The sequence below is a fragment of the Mesoplodon densirostris genome, chromosome 4 (assembly GCF_025265405.1).
Source record: "Mesoplodon densirostris isolate mMesDen1 chromosome 4, mMesDen1 primary haplotype, whole genome shotgun sequence".
Lineage (NCBI taxonomy): Eukaryota > Metazoa > Chordata > Mammalia > Artiodactyla > Ziphiidae > Mesoplodon > Mesoplodon densirostris.
The window spans coordinates 77616551-77643651 of NC_082664.1; the positions used below are offsets into that span (position 1 = coordinate 77616551).

General features: G+C 37.2%; 1 protein-coding gene across 12 annotated transcripts in view; it reads left to right on the forward strand.

Annotated features, from left to right (window-relative positions):
• The window catches only part of HNRNPC (heterogeneous nuclear ribonucleoprotein C), a 46664-nt gene extending 24299 nt beyond the window's left edge, over nucleotides 1-22365 (forward strand). For 8 of the 12 annotated variants that reach the window (XM_060096514.1, XM_060096511.1, XM_060096516.1 and 5 more), the window contains 7 exons: nucleotides 1684-1961; nucleotides 4863-4977; nucleotides 5569-5616; nucleotides 20704-20861; nucleotides 21378-21491; nucleotides 21736-21896; nucleotides 21996-22365. In XM_060096514.1, coding sequence (XP_059952497.1) covers nucleotides 1721-1961; nucleotides 4863-4977; nucleotides 5569-5616; nucleotides 20704-20861; nucleotides 21378-21491; nucleotides 21736-21896; nucleotides 21996-22079 — 921 coding nt within the window. In that variant the 5' untranslated portion in view covers nucleotides 1684-1720 and the 3' untranslated portion in view covers nucleotides 22080-22365. Of the gene's footprint in view, nucleotides 1-1683; nucleotides 1962-4862; nucleotides 4978-5568; nucleotides 5617-20703; nucleotides 20862-21377; nucleotides 21492-21735; nucleotides 21966-21995 lie in introns of those variants that run through there. The other 4 variants (XM_060096522.1, XM_060096519.1, XM_060096521.1 and 1 more) reach the window with 4 other exon arrangements.
• Nucleotides 22366-27101: the final 4736 nt, after the last annotated feature.

Here is a 27101-nt window from a genome sequence, read left to right on the forward strand (position 1 = left end):
AATCAGTATGCTTATGAAATGACTAGGTATTTTAAGGGTCAGAATGGTAGTGGTCATGTATAAATGTTATACCGTCTTTTTTTTCATGTATGTATATATAAAACATTTTTACATAATCCAGGAAAACTAGTTTGTTATGATTATCTTGAGGATTGGAAAGTTAAACGATACTAGACACTGGTATCTTTTAATTTGTTTAATTTGTTATCAGTACCTTTCAAAGGGATGAATGGGAAATAATCTTAAGAACGTTACTCTAAATCTAAGGCGGGTCCATCTTATATCCTTTATAACTTTGGTATGGGAAGGAGCAGTAGACTGATACAAAAGCTAAAGAATGTCAAAACATCTGCACTTTAAAATGATACCATGAGTCTCCGTGTGATTACAGGATTGTGCCTCTGTAACATACATAAAGATCATTTTTGTTTTGAAACGGTCTGAGGAAAGTTGTATCCTCTTCCTTGGTTCTGGTTCTTTTTTTTTTTAATTTATTTAATTTATTTATTTTTGGCTGCGTTGAGTCTTCGTTGCTGCGCGTGGGCTTTCCCTAGTTGCGGCGAGCAGGGGCTACTCTTCGTTGTGGTGCGCCGGCTTCTCATTGCGGTGGTTTCTCTTGCTGTGGAGCATGGGCTCTAGGCGCGTGGGCTTCAGTAGTCGCAGCACACAGGCTCAGTAGTTGTGGCTCACGGGCTCTAGAGTGCAGGCTCAGTAGTTGTGGCACACAGGCTTAGTTGCTCCGTGGCATGTGGGATCTTCCGGGACCAGGGATCGAACCCATGTCCGCTGCATTGGTAGGCGGATTCTCAACCACTGCGCCACCAGGGAAGCCCGTCTCCTGGTTCTTTTTTGATTCACGCAGTGTTCTACCTGGTAGTTTTATCATCATCACCATCCAGCATTATTAAATGTCCCAGCTATATTTTGTATTATATTTTCACATAAATAGTAAAGAATTATTACATTTTGTAAAAAAGATGGTATTGGTACCTGAGGTATCTATGGCATACTATAAATCAGTTGAAGTACCTGGAAATAGATTATTTCCAGAGTGAATGAATTGGTTCTGTTTATTGCTTTTGTATAATAAAGTTAATTACACTTGAAGGGTAGTGTGTCAGTTGTCCACATTCATCTAGCTGAAGAAGAGTTTGCAGGCAGAGTTTGGAGTTCTGTGTATCTGCAGGAATGAGTGAGACTCATTTTAGTAAAAGCAGTGTGCAAGAAGGTGGAGTTATTGATGATAGATGGCAAGAAATAGTTAGGTTAGCATGACTGGGAAGGTGAAAAACAAGAAGTCAGTGGTAGAGAGCTTAGGGGGTTCTAATTTGCTTGAGGACTTTAAAACAGGGAGGTCACTTGGAATTAATAATGCCCAAGAAGATTGTGTTGCCAATAATCTGAAGAGGATTCCCCCTGCTCCGCCCCACCCCGCCCCAAGGGATAGTCTAACAGGAATATACTACAGAAGAGAAGGTTGAATTTCTCTAAGGATTTATTCAGGGGGCTCTAGTCTCTGAATAGTAATATACTTGCTGCTATGAAATCCTTTTCAGTTGACTGAAAGTGGTTCAAAATAAGGTAGTAGGTAGTCACAGTGGTTCAAAATAAGAGGAGAACAGGTTTTTATCAAGGATTGTTTTGTTTTTACATCCTTTCACCTGAATGCCTTTTTTTTCTCAGTTTTTCAGCTTTGTGAGGCACCTTACCATCAAAGACAATGGCCAGCAATGTTACCAACAAGACGGATCCTCGCTCCATGAACTCCCGTGTATTCATTGGGAATCTCAATACTCTTGTGGTCAAGAAATCTGATGTGGAGGCAATCTTCTCGAAATATGGCAAAATCGTGGGTTGCTCTGTTCATAAGGGTTTTGCCTTCGTTCAGTATGTTAATGAGAGAAATGCCCGGGCTGCTGTGGCAGGAGAGGATGGCAGAATGATTGCTGGCCAGGTTTTAGGTAAGGTCTGGGTTGAATTAATTTTTCATTGATTATATAATTCAGATCTGCGAGTTGTTCATGTCTTCTCTTTGTCTCCCTCTCCATAAACGTAACAGTCTGAGGTGTTCTGGATGTTATGACTGACATTAGCCTAATAAAACTGTTGGGTTTATAGGTTTCATAGGCTAAAGAGGATTTTACTTACTAGGCTGTTTTGTGTTAGTAGAGACTGGATAACCCTTAGTTGGCAGTCTTGAGTAAGGTAGGGGAGATAGTGATATTTCATAAGGTACTATTGCTGCTTAAAATGGCTGTGTCTTACTGCACACAGTCGACTGGGTGAAGACAGTATAGCTTAGTCATGTGTTCTAGAGTTAGATTGCTGGGCTCTATGTCGGGGCCTCACAACTATGTGTTGGGCAGTCTACCTAGTTTGGCTGAGCCTTAATTTTTCTCGTTTGTTAAAATGAAGGTAATAGGACCTCAGTTTATTATCTGTTCTTACCTGAGGTAATAATACTTCGGAGTTGTCAGAGAAATTAGATAAATTGAGAGGATTAATTGAGAGGATTCATGAGTTCAGTATGTTACACTCAATAAAAGGTTGTTTTAGATATTGGTTCTCCCAGTAGGGTTCTCTGATCCAGCATGTTCAGATTTTGAGAAATGAGATCTGAGCTCTGTTGAGAAACAGTTTATATTCTGAACTTTAGATCGCATTACATATGTTCAGTCCATTGCAAATCATTCTTTAGAGCTCAGGATATTTCGTTTTTGGCCAGTGGATCGATAACCTTCAAGTTGGTTCCTGTGTCCTTGAGACCTTACTCCTCTAATATTGCATTGCTTCTTTGCTTTCTGGTACCACGAGATATTTCAGATCATCTGTGTATTTCTTGATCTATCCTGGAGTTTGTCCCTTTTTCATAAGAATGTTGGCTCCTTTTAATGGGAGTTATTTAGAAACCTGTTATACCGGGAGTGTTTATTGTTACTGAATTTCAATTGCATCTTGGGCAGAATAGGAGACACTTACTACTTTTTTAAGAAAACAAAACGTATGCTTTTACGTGCACTTTGTACCACGGGTTCAAACAATCATATTGGTGTTTTTACCAAAGTTAAGATTACTAAATGTTATTTTAGATTTGAGGTTCATTTTATTACTATATATTCTATTTTGGATATTGATTTAGTACAGTTTTCCTTTGATTGAACAACATGTGTTTGCACTGCGTAGATCCACTTAATACGTGGAATTTTTTTTTTTTAATAAATACGTATTACAGTATTACAGGAACGTTGGTTGAATCCCCCAACGCGGAACCACGGATAAGGAGGGCCAACTGTTAAGTTATGTGCAGATTTTCACCTGTGCAGAGGGTCAGGGCCTCAACCCCTATGTTGTTCAAGAGTCAACTATACTGTAGTTTAGAATCACATGAAATAATTATAAGGTTGTATAATCAACTTGATATATAGTTTAGTTCTGTTTCATTTTGTTATTACATTTTTAAATTGATGTAAAAATTCTATATTTAGTTTTGTAAAATCTTAGGATTCCGAAGTCAAAACTGTAAAAAGCAAGGTTGTTAATAAACATTACATATTAAAAATTACAAATGTTTAGTGAGCCAAGAACTCTGAAGATTATTCATAAATGTAATGGTGTTTAGCAAATAGTGTACTTAAATGTCTGTTTTTCAGTCATTTAAACTGAGTTTTGGAGAGCTGGCTAGCTTTTGGCTAATTGTTTTTTGACAAATGATCTCTTCTGTTAAAATACGAGGGAGAACATGAACTCTTTCGTAGGTAGTGAGTGGCATGGTAAGCAGCTGGGCACTCTGGCATAGGTATTTTTAAAATTACGCTGTATATGGAAACGAGGATTTTTTTTTTTTTTTTTTTGCGTCTTTCCCTTTTCTTGGAGTGTGTATGCATGCATGTAAAGGTTGTTTACTTAAGCATCTCGCTGCTTGCACGGAACTTCTTTATTTTTTTAATAGTTTCTCCAAATAGAGTTTTGTTTGTTTTTGCTTTGTAAATTTATTTATTTATTTTTATTTTTGGCTGCGTTGGGTCTTTGTGGCTGTGCACAGGCTTTTCTCTAGTTTCGGCGAGCAGGGGCTACTCCTCATTGCGGAGCGTGGGCTTCTCATTGGGTGGCTTCTCTTGTTGCAGAGCACAGGCTCTAGGCGCGCAGGCTTTAGAGCGCAGGCTCGGTACTTGTGGTGCACGGGCTTAGTTGCTCCGCGGCATGTGGGATCTTCCCAGACCAGGGCTTGAACACATGTCGCCTGCATTGGCAGGCGGATTCTTAACCACTGCTCCACGAGGGCAGCCTTGCACAGTATTTCTTAAGTATTTTATATGCAGCTTTTCAGGTTATCCTATTTGTAAGGAGAATTAAAATTCCCTTTTGGGGGTAATTTTGAGGGTGCCATACTTCAACCATATTAATTCATGAATTGCTATATATTTATATCTCTGAGGTCATTTACTCATCCCTAATATTTGTGCTTATTTTAAATGCACAGAATCATTTCTGGAAATGCAACTGTTGGTCACTGATACTTTTCTTCTTTGATAGTAACTGAGTGAGCACTCTGAATGGTGAGAGTTTCTCATTGAAGTGTGCGAGCTGAGAGTAGAAGGTACCAGAGACAAACTTAATGTGTTTTGCATAATGAATGCTTTGTTGGTACAGAACAGAGGACAAAGAAATGGAAGATTAAGTCCAAACCTTGTAAAAAATTCTTGAGCCTTTTTTATATGACAAGGAAAGGTGAGGTACATCTTTTGACCTTTGTTGATGTGTATGGCCACGTACACTTTAAAAAGCTGCAGTTTGAGGACCACCCCACTCGACCCTACCCCTCAACGGAGGTGTCATTAAAGCTTTTGTTTTTGTTTTTTCAGATATTAATCTGGCCGCAGAGCCAAAAGTGAACCGAGGAAAAGCAGGTGTGAAACGATCTGCAGCGGAGATGTACGGGTCAGTACCAGAACACCCTTCTCCGTCCCCTCTACTCAGGTCCGGAACTTTATTATTTATAACTGCATTGTGTCCATCAGTGGGCATCTTCTCTATCTGTTTTCTGGATGTGGGGAGGGTTAACTGTAGTATGTTTTATATGTGCGAAAGTAATGCTTTATTAATTTTGTGTTAATATACCTCCTTTTACCCCATTTCCCAGAGAATTATTAGAATTCCCTGAGGTTTTTACTATTAAAGAGTAGTTTGGTATTTAAAGCATAAATTACAGTCCTTCAAGAGGAGTTATTTAGCTTCTAAGAAGCTGGGGAGGGAGAGAGGGAAGGAGGATGGCATAAAAATGTTTAATTTACTATTGTATTTTTCCATGTTCTTATTTTAGCTGTTATGTTGTGTGTTGACATTTTAGCAATCTTACACCTAAATTTGCAGTTTGGCCACTGAATGGCCAGTGACCTAAGGTGATTGGAATTTAGAGATCTGTTGTTTAATGATTGGGTGTTAGTTCATGCTAATCTATTGATCTATTTGTTGGGTTGGTTTAGCGTGGGTTTTTTTTTTTTTCCCATCTGCTGTTGTGAATTTACATCAACAGTTCCAAATTAATCCTCTTCGGTATTTATTTTTCAGCTCCTCTTTTGACTTGGACTATGACTTTCAACGGGATTATTATGACAGGTATGTTTAAAATGTTTTGTCTATTCCAGAAAGAAGCTGTCTAGTGAGAACCATTTTATTTTTCTATTGCGTAGTAATGTTCCATTTTGTAATAATGAATAACAGACATGTTTTCAAATAAAACCCCCTCTTTCTGCCAGAACATAATGAAAAAATACCTTCCCCAAAATCGTCAGAGGTAGACTAGCTAAGGTGTCGTTTCTGTTGATTTCAAAGAATCAGTTTATATATATTGTCAGGGCAAATGTTTTAATTTGTTTGCCACATAAAAGTAAGGACTGACTTGCCTAGTGATGAAATGGGACGAAATTAGCAGTATCATGTTCTCTTCATTATTTCCCTATTGCATACTGGCCCCTTGGTTTTGCATTGTAAGGGATTACAGCAAAACTATAAAAAATGATTCCTAACCTTAAAAATCCAATAGTCTCCTTTGAGCAAACCAACCAATACGAAATAGGATGCAATAAGCATATATAATGAATTAACAATACAGATTGCTTTAGGAGCTAATGTTGAAGTGTTTGTATTGTAGATTGGGGGTGATGATACAGTTCTAAAAGGCAGGGAGGTTGGAATAATGATTATGATTTCTTGTGCCTGCAGAATGGCATTTGTATTTGAAAAAGTCATGAGAAAATTGGTAGATGTGTGGATAGGGATAAGTTATGTATGACTTTGAGTGCATAGAAAATTTTAACAGTGTACAGTTCTACCTTCATGAGAATTGTCCTCTAAAGTTTTACTTTTAGTTGTCTTGGTGAGGCAGTGAAACTTGGACCATCCCTTTATCATCCCACTCTAAATAAGTTTGGGAAAAGCTCTTTTAAGTGAAAAGCTCTTTTAAGTGAGGAATTTCAAAATTGAGTAAAAGAGTTAGAGACAGCAGAGAAGAGTGAAATCATTTAGATGTTTGCAGAAATATCTTCAAATTTCTTACCACTGCTATTTGGTCTTAAAAATTGGTGACAGCACCACTGTTGGCCTCACTTTTTAGTTTTTCAAGAGGCAAGGGGATACCTTTAATTATTCTCTGTATTGCTTGATATTATGGAGTGTCAGTGAAAAGGAATGTCTTTGACCTTCCATTCTAATCTCAGCCAGTAGAAAAAGAATTCTGATGAGTGATGGAGTAACCAAATAGTAGCTGGAAATAGAGCTCATTTAAATATATACCGAGGTCTGTTGGGGAAACAAACATTTTAAGAATGGAAAAACTTCTTAGGAAAATGGTATAGTTTTCTCTCAGAAGTCATCCTGAAGATGCTTTATTCACAAGATTAAGATATAGTTAGTAACATCCTGAATCAACTGTTAGATTCTTAAGAAGATGGGAAATTGGCTGTGAGATGTGCTGAAAACTCTGCTTCCTGTTATGTAAATGGAGGTTAAATCTGTCTACTTAGTCACTTTAGTCCTTAGTCATACCCTGAAGAACATGAAATTCACATGAATATTTCAAGACATAAACTTGACATTTCTACTACCTATTGTTATGTTAGGGAGGCAGCTGATACAGAGCAGAGAAAAGAATAATTGAGGAATCCAAAAACAGTGGAAAAGGTTATGACCAGAGTCATATATGTCATCTCAGTTTTCCTATCCCTAAAATGGAGATAATAATGCCTACTAATAGAGTTGTTATGAAGACTAAAGGAACGTGGAAGACAGATTGCATTATAAAATAACCTTCAAATATTATTATGCTTTTAATCAGTCAAGAATTCCCAGTCTTTTTAGAGCATGAATATTCCTGTAATATCAAAATGAAGGGAATCATGGACACCGCACCATTCCTCTCCATAAAAACTAACATCTCTAGCATAATTAGAGTTCTTTATGTGACAGAAGTCTTCATAGTGAAATGAAGACTGATTGGTGTTTGTTTTCTAGACATGCTGTTTAGTAGTTACTTCAACTTTTTTGTTTACTCTGTTATGTAACTTTTTAATTCAAATATACATATATAAGAAAGTAGTATATCAGTAAAAGATAGACTACTTTTATAAACATAATGACAATACCATTTATAATTAAAATAGTTAAATTAAAATAATCTCATCAGTGTTCCACAGACTGGAAATTCTTTTAGACCACAGATTTTGCAGATTGTATTTTGTGTTGTTTAGCATGTTCCTCTGCCACCTGTATTCCCTGTGAACTAGTGGGGTAGATTTGGAGGCTAGTTGAGATTCAAGTACTGTTTTCTTCTTTTCTTTTCTCATTTTTGACATGGGGGAGGTGGGAGAGGAGACCAGAATATTCCATGAAGGTATTATGCACTTTAATCATCATTAGCCTGACTTTTGTTAGAAACTTTAAGAATGAAGACATTGGGTGTTTCTTAAGGAGATATATATATTTTAGATATCAGGGAGTAGGTGATTAATGATGTTTTGTTACGAGAATTAGAGTGATTTGTATTTTTGCTTGGGTATTTGTGGGTATTGGTGATCAAGTCCCAAAGATTATAAATACTCTACCTTTAAAACTGGAGTATAATCAAATATTGAAACTTAACTGAGTCACTTATATTTTATTTTATTTTATTTTTTTTATTTTTATTTTTTTCGGTACGCGGGCCTCTCACTGCTGTGGCCTCTCCCGTTGCGGAGCACAGGCTCCGGATGCGCAGGCTCAGCGGCCATGGCTCACGGGCCCAGCCGCTCCGCGGCATGTGGGATCCTCCCAGACCGGGGCACGAACCCACGTCCCCTGCATCGGCAGGCGGACTCGCAACCACTGCGCCACCAGGGAAGCCCCATATTTTAGTATGCTGTCTTCTGAGGAGACAGCAGATTGGATTCTGTAGTCTTAACGCAAATTACCTTTTTCGTAAATTATGTAAATTAGGCCTGTCTTTTTGTTTGTTCTTAAGGCCATTCCTGATGTAATAGATGTTGGAAGTTCTTAGATGAGTTTAACATAAATTGCCAACATACGTGAAACTACCACTTTAGATAGAGTTGTTAATGTCACTCAGATACATTGTCAGCTCTTTCAAATATGCTGTAAACTGTCATGCATAGTTTATAATTACTCACAGATTTGTTAACACTTTTTTTTCTGGTAGGAATACAAGGCTCAGAGTTTGGTGAATATTCATGGGGGTCTGTGTATAAAACTAGGAGAGTTGCATCAATTACCCTTGAGTACAAAACATATTGTTCATTGATGTTGAAAGTCTGATAAGTCCTATAAGCTGACAAAGATCCAGTTTGAGTTGTGTCCTGTTGAATCTTGTTGCTTCTAGGGAAATTGTTGCTGGAGTAGTTCCTGTTAGAGGACTTCTTGTGTGAAGCAGTTCCTTTGAGTGTTTTTTCTTTCAAACGCTTAAATTAATTTCTCTTTATTTTAATTCTCTTTCCACATTGATATTTGGTCATTTATTTTTGAAATTACTGATCATTAGAAGGCACATTATGCTGTTGTACTGAAAGTGTTGTAATAAAAATAATTGGCACATTGTTGGAGATAAACAGGCATTAAAGCTGTAGTTTTTGGTATAGCACAGGGAACTCTACTTGATACTCTGTAATGACCTATATGGGAAAAGGGTCTAAAAAAGAATGGAGATATATATATGTATAACTGATACACTTTGCTGTACAGCAGAAAGTAACACAACATTGTAAATTAACTCTTTTCCAATAAAAAAATTCTTTTAAAGCTATATAGTTTTTGAGGAATCTTATCTTTCACACAAGAGGATTGGAATATACTAAAAGTAGATCTGAAAGTTCTTCAATAGGCTAACACGTATGAAATTGTTTGTCACAGCTAACCTGGCAATATTCTTTTTTTTTTTTTTGCGGTACGTGGGCCTCTCACTGTTGTGGCCTCTCCCGTTGCGGAGCACAGGCTCGGGGCGCGCAGGCTCAGTGGCCATGGCTCAAGGGCCCAGCCGCTCCATGGCATGTGGGATCTTCCTGGACCGGGGCACGAACCCGCGTCCCCTGCATCGATTTATAAGTGTTTCTGATTTCTGCCACAAATATTTACAGTGTTTTCTTAAGTATAAAAACATATCCATTTTTAGGAAAAGCTTTCAGATGTACTTTCTGTAATCAGTTGTAGTCCCGCTTTTCTTTCCCTTATAAGATCACCCAGGGAAAATGTTTTGGAATTACAGAGTGGTGATGATAGCAGAAATTTGTGAGAATACTAACAATCACTGAGTTGTACATATTCAAAGGGTTTATTTTGTGGTTTGGTATGCGAATTGTGTCTCAATTTGAATAAAAGAAATACCAGTTATGGACAGTGGAGTAATTCTTTCTCAGTCATTCTTCTGTAAAGAACTTGGGAGCACTTACTTAGTCAGGTTTGATAATAGGCTATAGTATGATAGCTGAGACATGTTAAACACCTGGTAAACAAAAGATCTGGTTCAAAAGGACTCTGGTTTTAGTTCCGTGGTCTTTGAGGACTTTATATTACATAACTTATCATAAGTTGCATATGGATAATAATGTCAACAGTGTATAAGTGACTGAACTGTGAAGTTGTTCCACTAGAGATTTTTCAGAGTGCAGTTATTACTCCACATATAAATATATTAAGTAAATATTGCTAGTACACCATGAATAGAGGAATGAAGTAAATCTATAAGCAGATCAAATATGGCACATGCATGATATGTACTATATTATACAGTAAAGAAAGTGCTATGAAATTAATAGGGGCTGCTATGTGTCTTACTTTGTACAGGATTGTCTCAGAAAGATGAATTGTGTTGCCCTTTGGGGAGCTGTAAGCTCCCCTGTTAAAATTTAAAGAGCTCCAGGTAGTTTCACAAAGGGCAGTATTTGAACCTGCCTTTGGTATTAAGCAGGAGGTTTTTTAGGCAGATAGGGTGAGGGTACATCTCTAATAAAGATACACAGCTATGAATATCCTTAGCATATTTGGGGAAGCAGCCAGCTGTGATTGGAAAGGGTCGTCAAGGGCAGTTGTATGGCATATTTAGTTGTGTCATATTAGCAGTGATGTCTTATAAACAACCCCATGACTAGAAAAGAGAAACTGGAGGAGGAAAAGATGTGTAGTTACCATTGTAAATGTTGGAATGGGGAGAAATTTCTGAGGTAGACTGCTCTTGGCATGATTTATTGGGTCAAAGTTATGAGAGCCAGGTGCCTTGTAGGGAGAAAATAGTCAAGTAAAGCTGAGATTTTTATCTTTTATGACTAGAATTATGCCATTAAAGGCATAACCTTTTTTGCTAAGTGACAAGTGTTTGGAAGCTTTGAGTTGTTAGAATTTTGGGAAATAAACAATTTTGTTGATACTTACCCTACAGATCTTTTCCACTAAGGTATGCTGGTGGTAGAGAGTGGAGAAAAGAAGTTGAGGTGGGGGAATCTCTATTGAAATGCAAGACAGGGAAAAGAGGCTGACCATCATATTCTTTAAACTAATATTTGAGCCCTTATTTTGTTCTAGGCATACAGTGTTAGGTTTTGAATTAAGAAGTCAAAAAATACAGTATATGGATTGGAGGCACCACCACCCATCTTACTGGTGTTAGAGGAGCTGTCTTCTTGGCTCCCTCCTTTTCTTGCAATTTTCTGATATTCCTGAGCAACACTGGACCCAAGAGATGGGCTTTGTATGTGTGTATGAAGGAAGAGTACATGAAATATTTAAGTTTTGGAGAATTGAGTGTGACCATCTGCTTGGAAAGGGCATGTGATTCAGAGAGCAAGAGGGTTCTTGGCTACTTGAAAAAGCTAAGAGATGCCTCTTTAGGTGACAGTTTAGATGTCATTTTAGGCATAGGGTGAAATTTTTCATTTGCTTAGAGCCCTTTTGTTGGTTCTTTCTTTCTTATGGGAACCTGATCATGTTGTAGTTGGCAGAAAGATTTTAGATGAGTGCATATATTAGTATGACTATACTTTGAACATAAATGTGATATTATTGGATTTAAATTTGTGTCCTGGACTCTCGTTGAGTAAGTGGGAGATATTTATTTGAAGGGGAAGCATTTGAGTCTAGATCAGAGAATCTGCTTTGGCTCTTAATTAAGTGGTGTTTTGGGTACATTATTACCTAATGGAAAGGAAACCTCTGCTGTGTTAGGAATCTACTTCAGGACATTCTCCATCCGGGTATACTTTGTCAAGCTCCTTGATGTTAATTTTTTCTTTTTTTAAAACCTAGCTTTGTTGAGATGTAATTCATTTTAAAGTATACAGTTCAATTTATATATTCAGAGTTGTGCAGTCATGACCATGATCTAATTTTAGAACATTTTATCACCCCAAAAATAAACAACTTACTAGCAGTTGTTCCCTATTCTTCCTCTATCCCAAGGCATAGCATCCGCTTTCTATCTATAAATTTGCCTATTGTGGACATTTCATGTCAGTGGAATCATATGAGATGTGCATTTGTGACCAGTTTCTTCCGTGAATTTTTCACAGTTCATCCATGTTACACCCTGTATTAGTACTTCATTCCTTTTTATTGTTGAATTATATTCCATTGCATGGATAATACCACATTCTGTTTATCCATTCATCAGTTGGTAGACTTTTGAGATGTTTCCAGATTTTGAATAATGCTGCTCTGAACATTGGTATATACATTTTTGCATGGGCATATGTTTTCATTTCTCTTGGGTGTGTACCTAGGAGTAGAATTGCTGGGTCTTAACGATAATTCTGTTTAACTTTTGGGGGGACTGTCATATTGTCTTCCAAAGCATCTGTACCATTTTACCTGCCTATCAGCCATGTTATGAGGGTTTTAATTTCTCCACATCCTTGCAAACATTTGTTTTATTATGTATCTTTGTTGTTTATTCTAGTGTGAGGATTATCCTATTGTGATTTTGATTTGTATTTTCTTAAAAGCTGATGTTGGGTTTTCATGTGCTAATTGCCTGTTTGTTCATCTTTGGAGAAATGTGTTCAGATCCTTTGCCCAGTTTTATATTGGGTAAAGCTTTTTCATATATTCTGGATGTAAGTCTCTGGATACAGTACCTAATATCATTTTTGAAGTTTATTATTACTCTTTTTAGCTTTTTATAGTTTCACCATTTTGCTTTGTGCTCATAGGAGATGTGTAACTATCAGTTTATACTAAGGACATTTAGCTAGTTTGTTTTTGTTATAGACTTAAAGTTATAGAATTCTAGGCTCTCTTTGGAAATTACATATAGGTATAGGTATATGTATGGAAGGAACAAACCAGAACAGCGCTGTCCAATACAACTTTGTGTGATGATTCTATATGTGCACTATTGTTGTGGTAGACAGCCACATATGGGAAATGTGGCTAACATGACTGCAGAACTGAATTTTAAGTTTGTTTTAAATTATCCACACACGGCCAGTCACTACTCAGCTGGACAGTACACGTTTGGAGTACTACAAAGTTAGTCCTAACTAGGTATAACAAATTTTGAGTAGTGTTCAGTATCAGAAATATAATGAGTAAAGACTGTTCTTCCGGAAGTTAGAGAACCCAGACTGTAGTTTTGAAACAAAGCTGTTGGGAATAGTGAAAGAATATCCAGGAAACTAATGTTATTTTTCAAGGAAAGAAAGAGGACATATCCTTTTGATAAACAGGATAAGATTATACTTTGATACCCTCTTAAACTGTAATCCAAGGAATAAGAAACAGAGTCTACCAAATCGAATTTGACTTGTTTAGGTGGATAAACTTTTTTTCCAGGACCTTTATTACTTTACAGTGATAAGTGTGTTATTACTTTGAGATTAGTGGAGTGTAGCAAGGGGAACAGATTAATAGGGTACAAAAAGTATAATAGCAGGAGAAACTCATCTATGGAAGATTGTCTTTGTGATTTCCTTACAGGAAGCATGGCATAATAGGCTCAAATTACATACATTATAGGCACAAGATCTGATTTTTATTTTGTAATAAATAGCTTGAAAAAGGATTCGGTTTTGTGGTAGATTATTATTCAAGTTTTGTCTGATTTTCTTAGGGAAAAACTCTCCCAATAGTCTTTATAAAGCTAGAAAAAAGGCAGACTGATCCTACTGGCTTTCCTTAAATGGGTAGGTTTGGTTTGTTATCTGTTGTTGATAACTGTTGCTTGTGATAAATTCTTTCCTAGAGGCCAATTTAGGAAAGTCATTTATTTTCTCAACAAGTATTTGTTAAAATCTTACTATGAGGCATTGTTGTGTGTACCAGGGGTACTAGTGGAAAATAGATGGTCTCAGAGAAGATGAATGTGTTGAACACATATAGAGCACTGTTAAGATGTGTATCTTTAGTTTTTACTCTGAATGAGGGGAAGGCCATTGGAGAGTTGTGAGCAGAAAGGATCTTAATTGAAATGTTTTAACAAGATTATTCTGAAAATAGATAATAAGTGAATGATGGAATTATCTAGACAATCATTTGGGGAAGGATCGGGAGGTGACCGGTGGGAATGGTGAGAAGTAGTTGAACTTTGAAGTTAATGCAGACAGATTTGCTTCCAGATCTATGTGAGGGCTAAGAGAGGAATCAAAGATGTCACCAAAGTTTTGGCTTGGAATTTATAGAAACAGTGGGTAGGGAAAGAACATAGAAGGAACCAGGGTGAGGGGTAAATAGAACAGATGAGTTGTGGACATGTTAATTTAACCTCCTTATTAGATATCCACTTTGAGAGATGTAAAGTAGGCAGTAGCAAGTGTGGAAATCATTGGTGATAAGGGTAGGTTTTGATAATGGTGGGGGCACAAAACTTTACAAGGAGATTCAAGAGAGAATGGAAAGACAGAAATTGTGGAGACAACTTAGAAAACTTTTTATATATATATATATATATATATATATATTAAAATCTCTTTCGGTGTACAGTTTTTACATGTGTACCCATGTATCTACCAGTACAGTCAAGATATAGGTAGTTTCATACCTCCAAAAATTCGCCATGAAGCTCCTTTGTAGTCAGCTCTTCCCTCTACCCTATTCCCCTGGCAACCACAAATCTGTTTTCTCAGACAACTCCTTAAATTTTATTGTAAGTGAAAAGAGAGAATTGTACTCTGACCTGGCTTGATAATATGAGAATATAGGAATGAATGAGCTTATATGTTCCTAACTTACTGTTTATAAACAGTATTTTTCATAAGTACTGTTTTTAATTTCAGCTTTTTAAAAAGTAAAAATTGGACCACACTGAGTTTAAGACATTATCTTTTGGAAATATCCAAAGTGACATTTGGGAATGTTTGTTGAGGACATCATGATAAATGAGTAATAGTATAATTCTTTGGAAATTGAGGAGTCTTGAAAAGATTATCACCTGGATGCAAAGTTTTATAAACAGAAGCAAAGCCAGGGATTAAAAAGGGTTTTTTCTTAATATTTTCTTGGATCCAGTCCTGTTTCTGAAAAGATTGATTTAGGACTCAAAGCAATCTGCATTTTATCGCCCAGATTATTTTTTTCAAGTGAATTTTCAAATTGCCTTCCTATGAAACATATAGTTTTATGTTAACATAGCTTCCCAATGAATCCATCAAGAAAGTTCAATATAGTTGCTTAATTTTAAGAAGCAGCTTTTCATATTTTAAAAGTTGTGAGATTGGATGCATCTTAAAATGAGTATGTACACTCAGTATTTTTTCCCTCTATTGCAGAACTGTTTGTAAAAATCAGTGGGACCATTTTTCATCAAATGTATCTTTGAATTTGCAAAAATATCTCTAAATACTAATATCAACAGTTCTTTTCAAAAGAAGATTGCAGAACCAATTATTGATTGCTTCCATTGGTTCTACATATATACATATATAGAGGCTGTTGATTCCTGCTCTTTGTAAGCCGCAGTGCATGTGGTGTTCCCCAACCTTTGGGCAAGGCTCTTAAACCTTATAGAGATACTAATAACCTCTTTTATGTGTTTTTTTCCCCTTTAGTTAAAGAATTGTTATTTAATTGAATTTTGATAGTTTGGATGACCCTATATATTGAATGAATCCTGTACAGCAGACTGGTTTATCATTTAGTCCCTTTATCATTTAGATTAGAAGTACTTGCTGTTACTACTTTTATCTGTCATACAGATAATCTGTATCCTTAAATGGACCATAAAGGGAAACTTGAAGAAAGTTAAGGACCATAAAGTGCAACTATGCAAATTTACCTTGGTAATTGGCACTCTATCTGCAAATTGTATTAGCAAAACAAGTGTTAACCCTTGTATCTAGTTTGGCTTCTCCCAGACTCCTCAAGGCAACATTTGTGGAGGGGTGCCTACAAATAACAATTAGAAATTGTCTCTTAACTTAGAAATAAAACACAAATTTTAAGAATTTCGCTAGTTTATTTTAAAGCTCAACAGGATGAATTCCAACTACATCATGAAGATGGGTTTTGAGGGTCAGTATTTGACATAACACAGTTTTATATTTTCATTTTAATGTAAACCTGAATTAAACATGTCACATTGTCATTTTTTGCACTTCTTTTCCCTTATGTAGTTAAAGTCAGTAATCTACACATTTGTAAAATAAAGCTTTGACATTTAAAGAAATATATACTATTAAAATTAGATTAGGGTGAACTTTTTAAAAAATTAGTTTTTAATAAGTTTATATATTAGAATTGTATACCATAGTCTTCAATAATAAATTTAAGATAATTTCATTGTGTTAATTACTAAAAAAGAATGGTAAGATATAAAGTCTACTTGATGGGGTTGTACCGTCAATATAATCCGGCAAAAGTTTTGGTAGTTTTAAAAAAAGATTGGAAAATAGTTACCTAAATCATTCAAATATGGTTTCTCAGAAGGTTTTATAAAGAGTGAGGAAGAAATATCCAGGAATACATTTATAATGTTCAAAGATGCCCATTATTGAAGGCCTTGATTCTTGGAACAGTTTTTTAAATTCTGGTATTCATGAGTATCAGTAGTTGATATTCTGCTCATGCAGTATAATGCTTCAGTCCACACAAGGCCAAAGATAAATTTTGTAAAGTCCTTTTCTACAAAACTGTACAGCATAATGTTACATAAGTGGTGTGTTCTGAAGGTTTACTCTGGATGATATACTGGGAAACTTAAAATTGAAATTGTAGAAGCTGTAGATTGTTTTAAGTCAGAGCATTCACAGAATTTTAGCAGACAATTTCAGGGGGTCTCAGACATTGTAAAGCCCCAAAACATAGTACCCTATAAAATCAATCCCTTTTCTAGGAAAATCAAAGGTAATGAGGAAGAACCTTCATCTTGAAATTTTTCTGTTGTAGATGAAAAATAATGAAGTGGAAGAAAAAGTATCTCCTAACCCTTGAATGAAATTATAATGAGATTGCATGTTTAAAGTGAATTTGATGAATCAGTATTGTCGGGGGGGTGATCTTACTAGATTGCTCTCACATAAATTATTTCACATTATGGCATTTATTATTCACATTTTTTTGTGGGTAACAATACCTGAAAATTAGTTGGTTTTCAGAATTTGATAATGAATATGCCTAAAATTATTTTTTATCCAATTTTTAAGAGTGGTAACAGTTACGGTACATTAAATAAACATTCAGGAGAACGTAGGTTTTTACTAATACTTTTTTTTTTTGCTACATTGGTTCTTTGTTGCTGCGTGTGGGCTTTCTCTAGTTGCAGCGAGTGGGGGCTACTCTTCCTTGCGGCTTCTTATTGCGGTGGCTTCTCTTGTTGCAGAGCACCGGCTCTAGGCACGTGGGCTTCAGTAGTTGTGGCGCACAGGCTTAGTTGGTCCGCGGCATGTGGGATCTTCCCGGACCAGGGCTTGAACCTGTGTCCCTTGCATTGGCAGGTGGATTCTTTTTTTTTTTTTAATGGGTGTTGAATTTTGTCAAAAACTTTTTCTGCATCTATTGAGATGATCATATGGTTTTTATTCTTCAATTTTGTTAATATGGTTTATCACATTGATTGATTTGTGTATATTGAAGAATCCTTGCATTCCTGGGATAAAGCCCACTTGATCATGGTATATGATGTTTTTAATATGTTGTTGGATTCCGTTTCTAGTATTCTGTTGAGGATTTTTGCATCAGTATTCATCAGTGACATTGGTCTGTAATTTTCTTTTTTTGTAGTATCTTTGTCTGGTTTTGGTATCAGGGTGACAGATTCTTAACCACTGCACCACCAGGGAAGCCCACTAATACTTTATTCTAGTTGTTTCTATCAATACTTTCGTAGTGGTTGAAATGTATTATTATTAATCAGGGTTTTTGAGGCCGAAGATCACTATGAGTTACATCTAGTTAAGAAGCTTGCCTTTGAAAACATGTACGTTTAATAAATGCCTTGTAATGCTTATGTTTTAGCTTGGAGATTAGGATAGAGGGTTGTTTTTTTTTGTTTGTTTGTTTTGTTTGTTTGTTTTGTTTGTCTTATCTGTTTATGTTATTAGCTAATGTGTGTCCAGAAATGTTTTAATTTCTTTAAAGTGGTATTTTAATAGCCTTTTATTTCTGACTAGTTTTTATACCAACACTTAGTGTCCAGATTTCTGATTCAGGGTGCAGCCATAATTCTCTTAGTGTTGAGTGTTTGTTCCTCTGGTAATAGTGAAACTTTCATGAAGACTTGTTAATGACTTGGGCTTTATCATTTTGATGCCTCCTGTGATTTATTGTATAGCTTTCCTGTGAGGAAAACGGTTACTTAATTTGTAGCTGGTTCTTGACGCTTTTATACTGAGCTTCCTCTTATTTATTTCTTTGACTTTAAGGGTTATCACAGTAGGTATGGTTTTTCTCTTTGTGTTTTTGCCTCATGTTTTCACATGGATGCACTTTGGCGTTTTATAAGGCAAGGTCTACTTAAACTTCCTTAGAGGAATCTTTGTGAGTTTTTTGAGAGCCCATTTTTGCTTAACCAGCAATTAAGTTCTGTGGCACTAAAAAGCATTACCAGTTGATCTTTTAAAATACATTTTTCTTTAAAGAACTAGAGCGTTTGACTTCCATTTGTGTTCAGGAGGCCATTACATAGATTGAAAGTAGACTATATTTCTTCATTTTTGCTATGGCGATTTACCCCAGTTAGATGAACTAGTATGGTTCAAAAGGAAATTCCAATGCCTTGGAGTGTAGGGAATGTGGAATGGCTAGATCATTGGTTTGGAGACTGATGCCAGTGAGAGTGAGTCGATTGGAAGGTAGGTTAGATCTCTGAATTCAACAGGGCTGAGGCATGAGATGTTTCTTCATACCTAAAGATGTGGATAACTCACTTTTTTACCCCCAGAAATTGTACAAAGTAGCATCACCTTACACAGAGGAAAGTAGTTTCTGAACACTGATATTTTATAGTTTCTGGATCATTATACTTTGGAAAATTTTGGGCCAGAAGATGAAAAGCTTTACATAAAAATGGAAGGAAGTAGTGGTGATAAAGAGTTACTGTTGGGGACTTGCCTGGTGGCCAAAAAACCAAAACATAAAACAGAAACAATATTGTAACAAATTCAATAAAGACTTTAAAAGTTGTCCACATCAAAAAAAATCCTGGCGCAGTGGTTGAGAATCTGCCTGCCAATGCAGGGGACACGGGTTCGAGCCCTGGTCTGGGAAGATCCCACATGCCGCGGAGCAACTAGGCCTGTGTGCCACAACTACTGAGCCTGTGCGTCTGGAGCTTGTGCTCCGCAACAAGAGAGGCCGCAGCAGTGAGAGGCCCACGCACCACGATGAAGAGTGGCCCCCGCTCACCGCAAATAGAGAAAGCCCACACACAGAAACGAAGACCCAACACAGCCATAAATAAACAAACAAACCTACCTACCTACCTAAAAAAAAATGTTAACTGTTACTAGGTATCTCGTTGAATTATAAAATTTCAAAGCTTTGCAGTTAGGCAGAGCAACAGTTGGTGGGTTGTTAAGTTAATAGCCAAAAAGGTGCAGAACTAGACTTATAAGTTTTTTTCCTACAGGTATGTCTTAGCTTCATATGCTGCCACAGGCTTTTGTAAAAGTAACAGCATGGAATAAAGAGACTTTCTAGAACCTGATGTCCATGTGGGAAGTTTTTTTGTTGTATTTTGATTTTTCTCTTTACAAATGGAAGCAACAATACCAGGCCATCACTTTGGTATATCTTTAGCAATCACTGGGATACTTATCCAGTGGAAGCAGCAGTTGAACAATCAGTGATTTTTGAAAGCTAAATGTGTGCTAGGCAGTGGATTTAGGCAGTAGTGAATAGTGGACAAGATAGACAGTATTCTTTGTCCTGTTGGAGCTTTGAGTGGAGAGTATGCTAAATGTTGTTAGAATTGATAATGCTGTGTATACCCAGCTAACACATGAAATACCGGTTTCTATAGGCCAAAAATGGTTAATATTGGCAATTTTATTTTTTTTTTCTTTTTTTTTTCTTTTTTTTTTTTTTTTTTTTTGCGGTACGTGGGCCCCTCACTGTTGTGGCCTCTCCCGTTGCGGAGCACAGGCTCTGGACGCACAGGCTCAGCGGCCATGGCTCACGGGCCCAGCCGCTCTACGGCATGTGGGATCTTCCCAGACCGGGGCATGAACCCGCATCCCCTGCATCGGCAGGCGGACTCTCAACCACTGCGCCACCAGGGAAGCCCAATATTGGCAATTTTATATGGTTTAATGTAATATTACAAACTAGTGATAATTGCTTGTATGCTTCCGTGGGTGAAAAGATCAGGGATTTAGTGACCAATGGCTGTTTGCAGACTTAGTTAATTGCAGTCTTTTGTAAGTACTTTATTTGGCTTATATGGATTGCTTAGTATATATGTGAAAAGAAGAAGATCAAGGTAAAGGCCATTCATTGTAAAAAGTAATGTTCTGTTAATACTGCCATTGTACACAAACCTTTTATTTCCAGTGCTTTTATTTCCAGCCAACCATATCATTGGATATGTGTGTATATATGTAGTATTTTCTTGAAGAAAAGTAGCTGCAGTATTAAAAATATCAAAGAGTAAACTGGCCTTTTGAATGAAATTAACTTAGCAAAAAGAAATAATTGCAGAACAATGGACAATGATTTATCATTTTATAAGGACACCATTGTTGGACTCTTCCTGACTTATTTTTAGTTGTGAAGGAATTCTGTTTTCCTTTTATCCAATAGGATGTACAGTTACCCAGCACGTGTTCCTCCTCCTCCTCCTATTGCTCGGGCTGTAGTGCCCTCAAAACGCCAGCGTGTATCAGGAAACACCTCACGAAGGGGCAAAAGTGGCTTCAATTCTAAGAGTGGACAGCGGGGATCTTCTAAGTCTGGAAAGTGTATGTATTATTGCAGCTTTGTGATTCTGATATTTCTTGTATGTTGAAATATGGAAATTAGTGCAGTTAATAATGTTCAGGTTTTGTACAAATAACTTTGCATAATCAAAATAATAGAAGATGAGAAAATAGTGATTAAGGGGCCAACTCTAGACAGCCTTCTATCCTTAAGACCGTGGTAATTTGAAAAAAGTCATTAGATTTTAGGGAGTTGAGGGGCACCCATTCATTGTGTAAAATATGTTGGTAACGTGCTTTTAAAATAGAATTGAGGTCTTTAGCAGACCTACAAAGTAAGAAGGCTGTTGCTAAGGAAATAGGCACATTAGATTCAATTTTCAGCTACCAACTAAAAGATTGGTGGACCCCATAACTAGGACAGTCTGGTATAGGCTCCATTTCTCTCCAAGGATCTCCTGTTGACTACTGTTGCATAGTCTAGTGGGGGAGTGTGTTTGGTTAACTGGTAGCTTCTGGTACATTTGATTCTAATCTAGGGTTTTGTTTGTATTAAAGTGAAAGGAGATGACCTTCAGGCCATTAAGAAGGAGTTGACTCAGATAAAACAAAAAGTGGATTCTCTACTGGAAAACCTGGAAAAAATCGAAAAGGAACAGAGCAAACAAGGAGGTAAATGGTGCTTTTTGCTTTTGTTGGGTGTAAAGTAGAGGTAGCTAAGAGAGTTGAAAGTGTATGTTGGAATAGTGGGATATAAAGCAGTTTAGTATGAAACTTGTGGAATTTGAATTGGGAAGGGCATTTGTGTGGGAGGATATAGACTTGTGCTGCAGTTCTATGATGATCATCAGTGGGGATTGTCTACATTCTGTGGACATTACTTGCCCCTAGACAGACTTGTCCTTCTCATCCCCAGTAGAGATGAAGAATGATAAGTCAGAAGAGGAGCAGAGCAGCAGCTCCCTGAAGAAAGAGGAGACTAATGTGAAGATGGAGTCTGAGGGGGGTGCAGACGACTCTGCTGAGGAGGGGGACCTACTGGATGATGATGATAATGAAGATCGGGGGGATGACCAGGTGAAAACCACGGGAAAGGAAAGAAAGAGGTGGTGGAGGGGGGGTCAGGGACACATGGAGTGCCTCTAACTCCATCCTATTTGTGTCTGTTTCTCACAGCTGGAGTTGATCAAGGATGATGAAAAAGAGGCTGAGGAAGGAGAGGATGACAGAGACAGCGCCAATGGCGAGGATGACTCTTAAGCACATAGTGGGGTTTAGAAATCTTGTCCCATTATTTCTTTACCTAGGCGCTTGTCTAAGATCAAAATTTTCACCAGATCCTCTCCCCTAGTATCTTCAGCACATGCTCACCGTTGTCCCCATCCTTGTCCTTCCCATGTTCATTAATTCACATTGCCCTGCGCCTAGTCCCGTTTTCACTTCCTTTGATGCTCCTAGTAGTTCTGTTAAGTCTTACCCTGTAATTTTTGCTTTTAATTTTGATACCTCTTTATGACTTAACAATAAAAAGGATGTATGGTTTTTATCAACTGTCTCCAAAATAATCTCTTGTTATGCAGGGAGTACAGTTCTTTCCATTCATACATGAGTTCAGTAGTTGCTTCCCTAACTACAAAGGCAGTCTCATTAGTTGAGTAGCACCTAAGAGCAGCTTTGAATTAGAGGTATGCGTGTTATACCCCACGTAAGAGTGCTGTGTGGGGCTGTTCAACACAAATGTAACAATGTATTTTTGTGAATGAGAGTTGGCATGTCAAATGGATTCTCTAGAAAAATAATTAGTGTAATAGTCTTTAAGATTTGTTTTCTAAAGTTGATACTGTGGGTTATTTTTGTGAATAGCCTGATGTTTGGGACCTTTTTTTCTCAAAATAAACAAGTCCTTATTAAACCAGGAATTTGGAGAAAAAATAAACACCCTGGTTTTTTATTTTTGTATTTTATAATTGTTTACTTAATTCTTTGTTTCACAGCAGCCTCCACAAAACCCCTAGAATATACTAGATAAATTTTTCTTTGAGTCATAATTATTATGCATACATACCAACATAACACTACTCAAATTATGTTTCATTGGGCTGGGTGTTGAATTAAGGAGACAAGTAACTTTGATGTGAAGTGGAGATTCTTGTGCGAAAATGGCTTTTAGATCCTAATGTAAAAGTTCGGAAACTGCATTAAGCCTTTTCTTCAATGCTTTGTGGTCTAGTTGGCACCTTTTTTGAGATTTTTTTTGTCGTGTGCTGAACTGTTTCAACCTTAAATAGAAAGAGACTCAAACATGTCAAGATTTTAGGAAAAGTGAAACAACTGGATAATAAAACCTGTATTTTCTTCCATTTTGTTCTTTTAATTGCTGTTTGTAGCCCCAGTTACCAAATGGATTCTGAGTCTGTGCCTCAGTGTTACTGAAACTAGGAGAGCTTTTTATTTCCTGGTCTTTTGTAGCCTGTGCCTTCCTAGGTAACTGAGGACACAGAGTTACACATTTATTTCACTTTCAGTTAATTCAATCCATATAAACTAATTTCAGGCATGGTACTAGTTAGCACCCAAACTTGTAAGGCTGGACTTATTATTAAACAGCTTTCAGTTTTGTGATGCTTGCCTTGTCCTGAAAGGTCCAGTTTATTTGTTTTATACTTCAGTTTTTCCTGCAGAGCAGGACAAAAACAGTTAGTTTTGGGCTGTTATCACTCACACAAACCTTGGATTCCCCAGAAAGTTGCTGCTGTTTCAAAGGTGTTTATATTACAACCTAGTATGGGCAGAAGTCATATCCTATTTATAAAGATTTCATAAGTCATTTTATATAATAGGTGACAAAGTAGAATAGAAGGGAAAGGCTGATCTGTGGACTGCCCTTGGATCTCAGATTCACAGTATATACGTAGCTTTTGTGTGATGATTTGGTCAAAAATACTTTTAACCACCTTGTTTTCTGATCTTATATGTTCTCATATGTTATACAAACTCACTTTTAGCACATAACTGATGACAAGAAAGTAAACTAGATGCTTAGAAGAGGAGTCAAAGTTCTAAGACTAAGATGCTAATAAAACCTGTTTGAGATTATGTTAGCCATCAGTATTTAGAAGTAGTGGACCAATTAGCCCAGGCATGCAAGTGTCTATTTTTAATTGCATATGAAACCAAGTATTGAAAAAATTGTGGAAAGCTCAAAACAGTAAAATACGGTGATGCGTTTGTTTGGATATAAAATTTAGAATGATGGGTTTTCTCAGTAAGCCATGAAATCTAAGAAAATAGCCTGGAAGATTTTAAGAATGCAGTTTCCAACAAAGGTTGGAATGCAAGAGAGAAGGTTGTATGATTGAAAAGAAATCCCTTTGGAACATTTCTAATGGTACGTAGTTTTTAATTGGTAAACTGTTCTTTGGAGCTCACTGGCTTAGGGTACTTGGTAATTTGCCGTTATCTAACCAGTGAAAGGAGCAAACTTGATATCAAGTTGGTGTGGATGACAAATTTGGAATGCTTGAAAGGGGGTTCCCATTAGATTTCAGTTCAGATGTTACTCCAGCATCTGAAACCTGCAAGGATTATAAATAGACTAGTACCAGTCAATGCATGTTTTAAAGCCCCTGTTTTATAGAGGGAACTGGATGTGAAAGAAAAGGGAAATAGTGCAAACAGGAACAACAAGATTATGGTAAATTGGAAGGGAATAAGTTTAAGTCAGATGAGGATTGAGAATGTAATGGAAAGAGTAGAAGAAAAATAACCATCATTTGAGTCATACAGTAGACATAAAATGTCCATAAAGGAATTTTCTGGACAGCTTAGCAGTATGTTCAAAAGAATAAGTAGGGATAGCAAAGCCCCAGGTGTATGATACAGAAAGTAAAGAAACAGGTGACAATCTATACTTCACAAGTACTAGTGTTTTTTAGTTAACCCAGATGAAATGATGGGATGTGTTATGGAAATAGTTGGGGAATAGGAAATAGCTGTATACTTAAAGAGATCAGTTTAAAAATGTACTTTGTTCTGAGAACACATGGCTGGCCTGTGACCGCATTGACTGACCATTTATGGGCTAATTTTACTTTCAGGAGAGAACCAGGAAGCATCATTATTCACTGTGGTGGCCTGGGAGAATGAAGGACTTAGCCAGATAAAGTTCAGTGACAGTTGACCTTTTTATTTAATATGAGGAAAATGCAGCTGCACCAATGTCAAGTGGGGTTTGAATTTTGGGACCCTAGTTCGGGTCAGCTTGACCAAGAAAATGCATTTCAGTTGAATTTAGAGGGATCAAAGAAAAAGTAGCAGTACCCTGATTACTTGCAGAAACCACTTAACAATAGTAAACAGATGTGACAGAAATGAGTGATGAGTAAATGTTACATATAATATGCAGAGTAGGGCTACTAAGTAACTTAAAGTACCTCACTTAACCAATGCTCTACCTCACAGAGAACAGGTATTTATACCATGGTGTTTATTTGACTAATAAGGGACACTATGTTGGAGAACTTTCCGTGTTTAGAAAGACCTTAGGGATAAAGTAAAAACTTGGCAGTGAAGCTTTGTAGAGAAAAGGCTGGGTATAGATGTCTACCTGACTGGGATGACAGAATTCCAAATGTTCAGAGACTAAATTAGGGGTTTTGGAAGTTCCAAGTTATTCTGATTTTTCTAATCAAATTAATCATTAGAATTAAAGTAAATCAAGGAGAAAGCCTCAAAACAGTAGGTGGGGGCTTCCCTGGTGGTGCAGTGGTTGAGAGTCCGCCTGCCGATGCAGGGGATACGGGTTGGTGCCCCCGGTCCGGGAGGATCCCACATGCGGAGCGGCTAGGCCCATGAGCCATGGCCGCTGGGCCTGCGCGTCCGGAGCCTGTGCTCCACAATGGGAGAGGCCACAACAGTGAGAGGCCCGCGTACCGGGGGGAAAAAAAAAATCAGTAGGTGGTTTCATTAGAAACTTCCAAGGTTATCAAAAAAATTTTAGAACCCCAGTTAAGAAAAGTGGGACCTGTTTAGACGGTGTTGAAGAATTAAAGCCCTGTTGTGAGCTACAGTGGGACTCTGCCCCCACCACTTAAATTAGAACTATAAAACACAGTAGGAAGAGAGAAGGGATAATGTAATGCCAAAAAAGAGAGCGGTTAATAGGAAGGAGTTGTAGCCCAAGGTGTGTGGGGAATAAGAAACTGCAGCATGGTCCACTAGAACTTTATGTGATGATGGAAATGTTTCATCATGCATTGACCAGTATGGTAGCCCAGTGGCTGAGGCCTTGACATGTGGCTAGTGTGGGGAATTCCCTGGCGATCCAGTGATTAGGATTCCAGGCTTTCACTGCTGGGGGCCCGGGTTCGACACCTGGTCGGCGAACTAAGATCCCACAAGCCAAACAGCCAAAAAAAACAGAGGAATTGGATTTTAATTTTCTTTAAATAGTCACATGTAGTATGTGGCTACCTTCTTGGGTAGTGTAGTATTAGGGAATACTGAGCAGTTTCTAAACAAGTACAGATACAGATTACTAACAAACTTACGTGAACAAATGTGACTGTTTCCAAGATGTTTCATATCCTGAGTTCATTATTTCCAGGCCCTAGGCACTAGCATTGAAGACTTCCCTAGAACATTGAACATTACCTGGAACATCCCTAGACCCTAAATTGAAGATTTCCCTAGCATGAGAACATCTACAACTGCAGGCCTAATCCATGTTGCTCACGCCTTGATTTAGCGAGGCCTCTTGTAGAATAAAATACATTTTTAAGTGGTAAACTGACTTGGCTGGGTGACCCAAGGCTCAGGCAGATACTACCATTTATAGAGAGTTATAGATGCATCCAGCGTGATGCTAGGCAAGCCTTTAACATACACAGTCTTACTTCATTGTCACACAATTCTATTACATATGTATGGAAATGGTAATTGCTGTTTCAAAGGGTTTCAGAGAGATTAAATGTCTTTAAAGCCCCATAGTTATTAAATGATGCCAACATTTCAATCTGTGATCTGACTTAACATCCATGGATTTTGGACCTTAGGAGAGGAAATGGTGTATTTGAACCCACATCCCGAATCCTAGAAAATGACAAAACTATTTCCAAATTACAGTAACCTACTGTCAGCACCTACTCTCTTAAAAGAGAAAAAAATATCTTCATTTTTCTTTCCATTCTGTCCACTGAGTACTAGAGTGGTTCATAGACCTAATCATTGGAAAAGCACATTGTTGAAAAATGCCTGGCAGGGCTGAAATGCTGCTGTTTTATG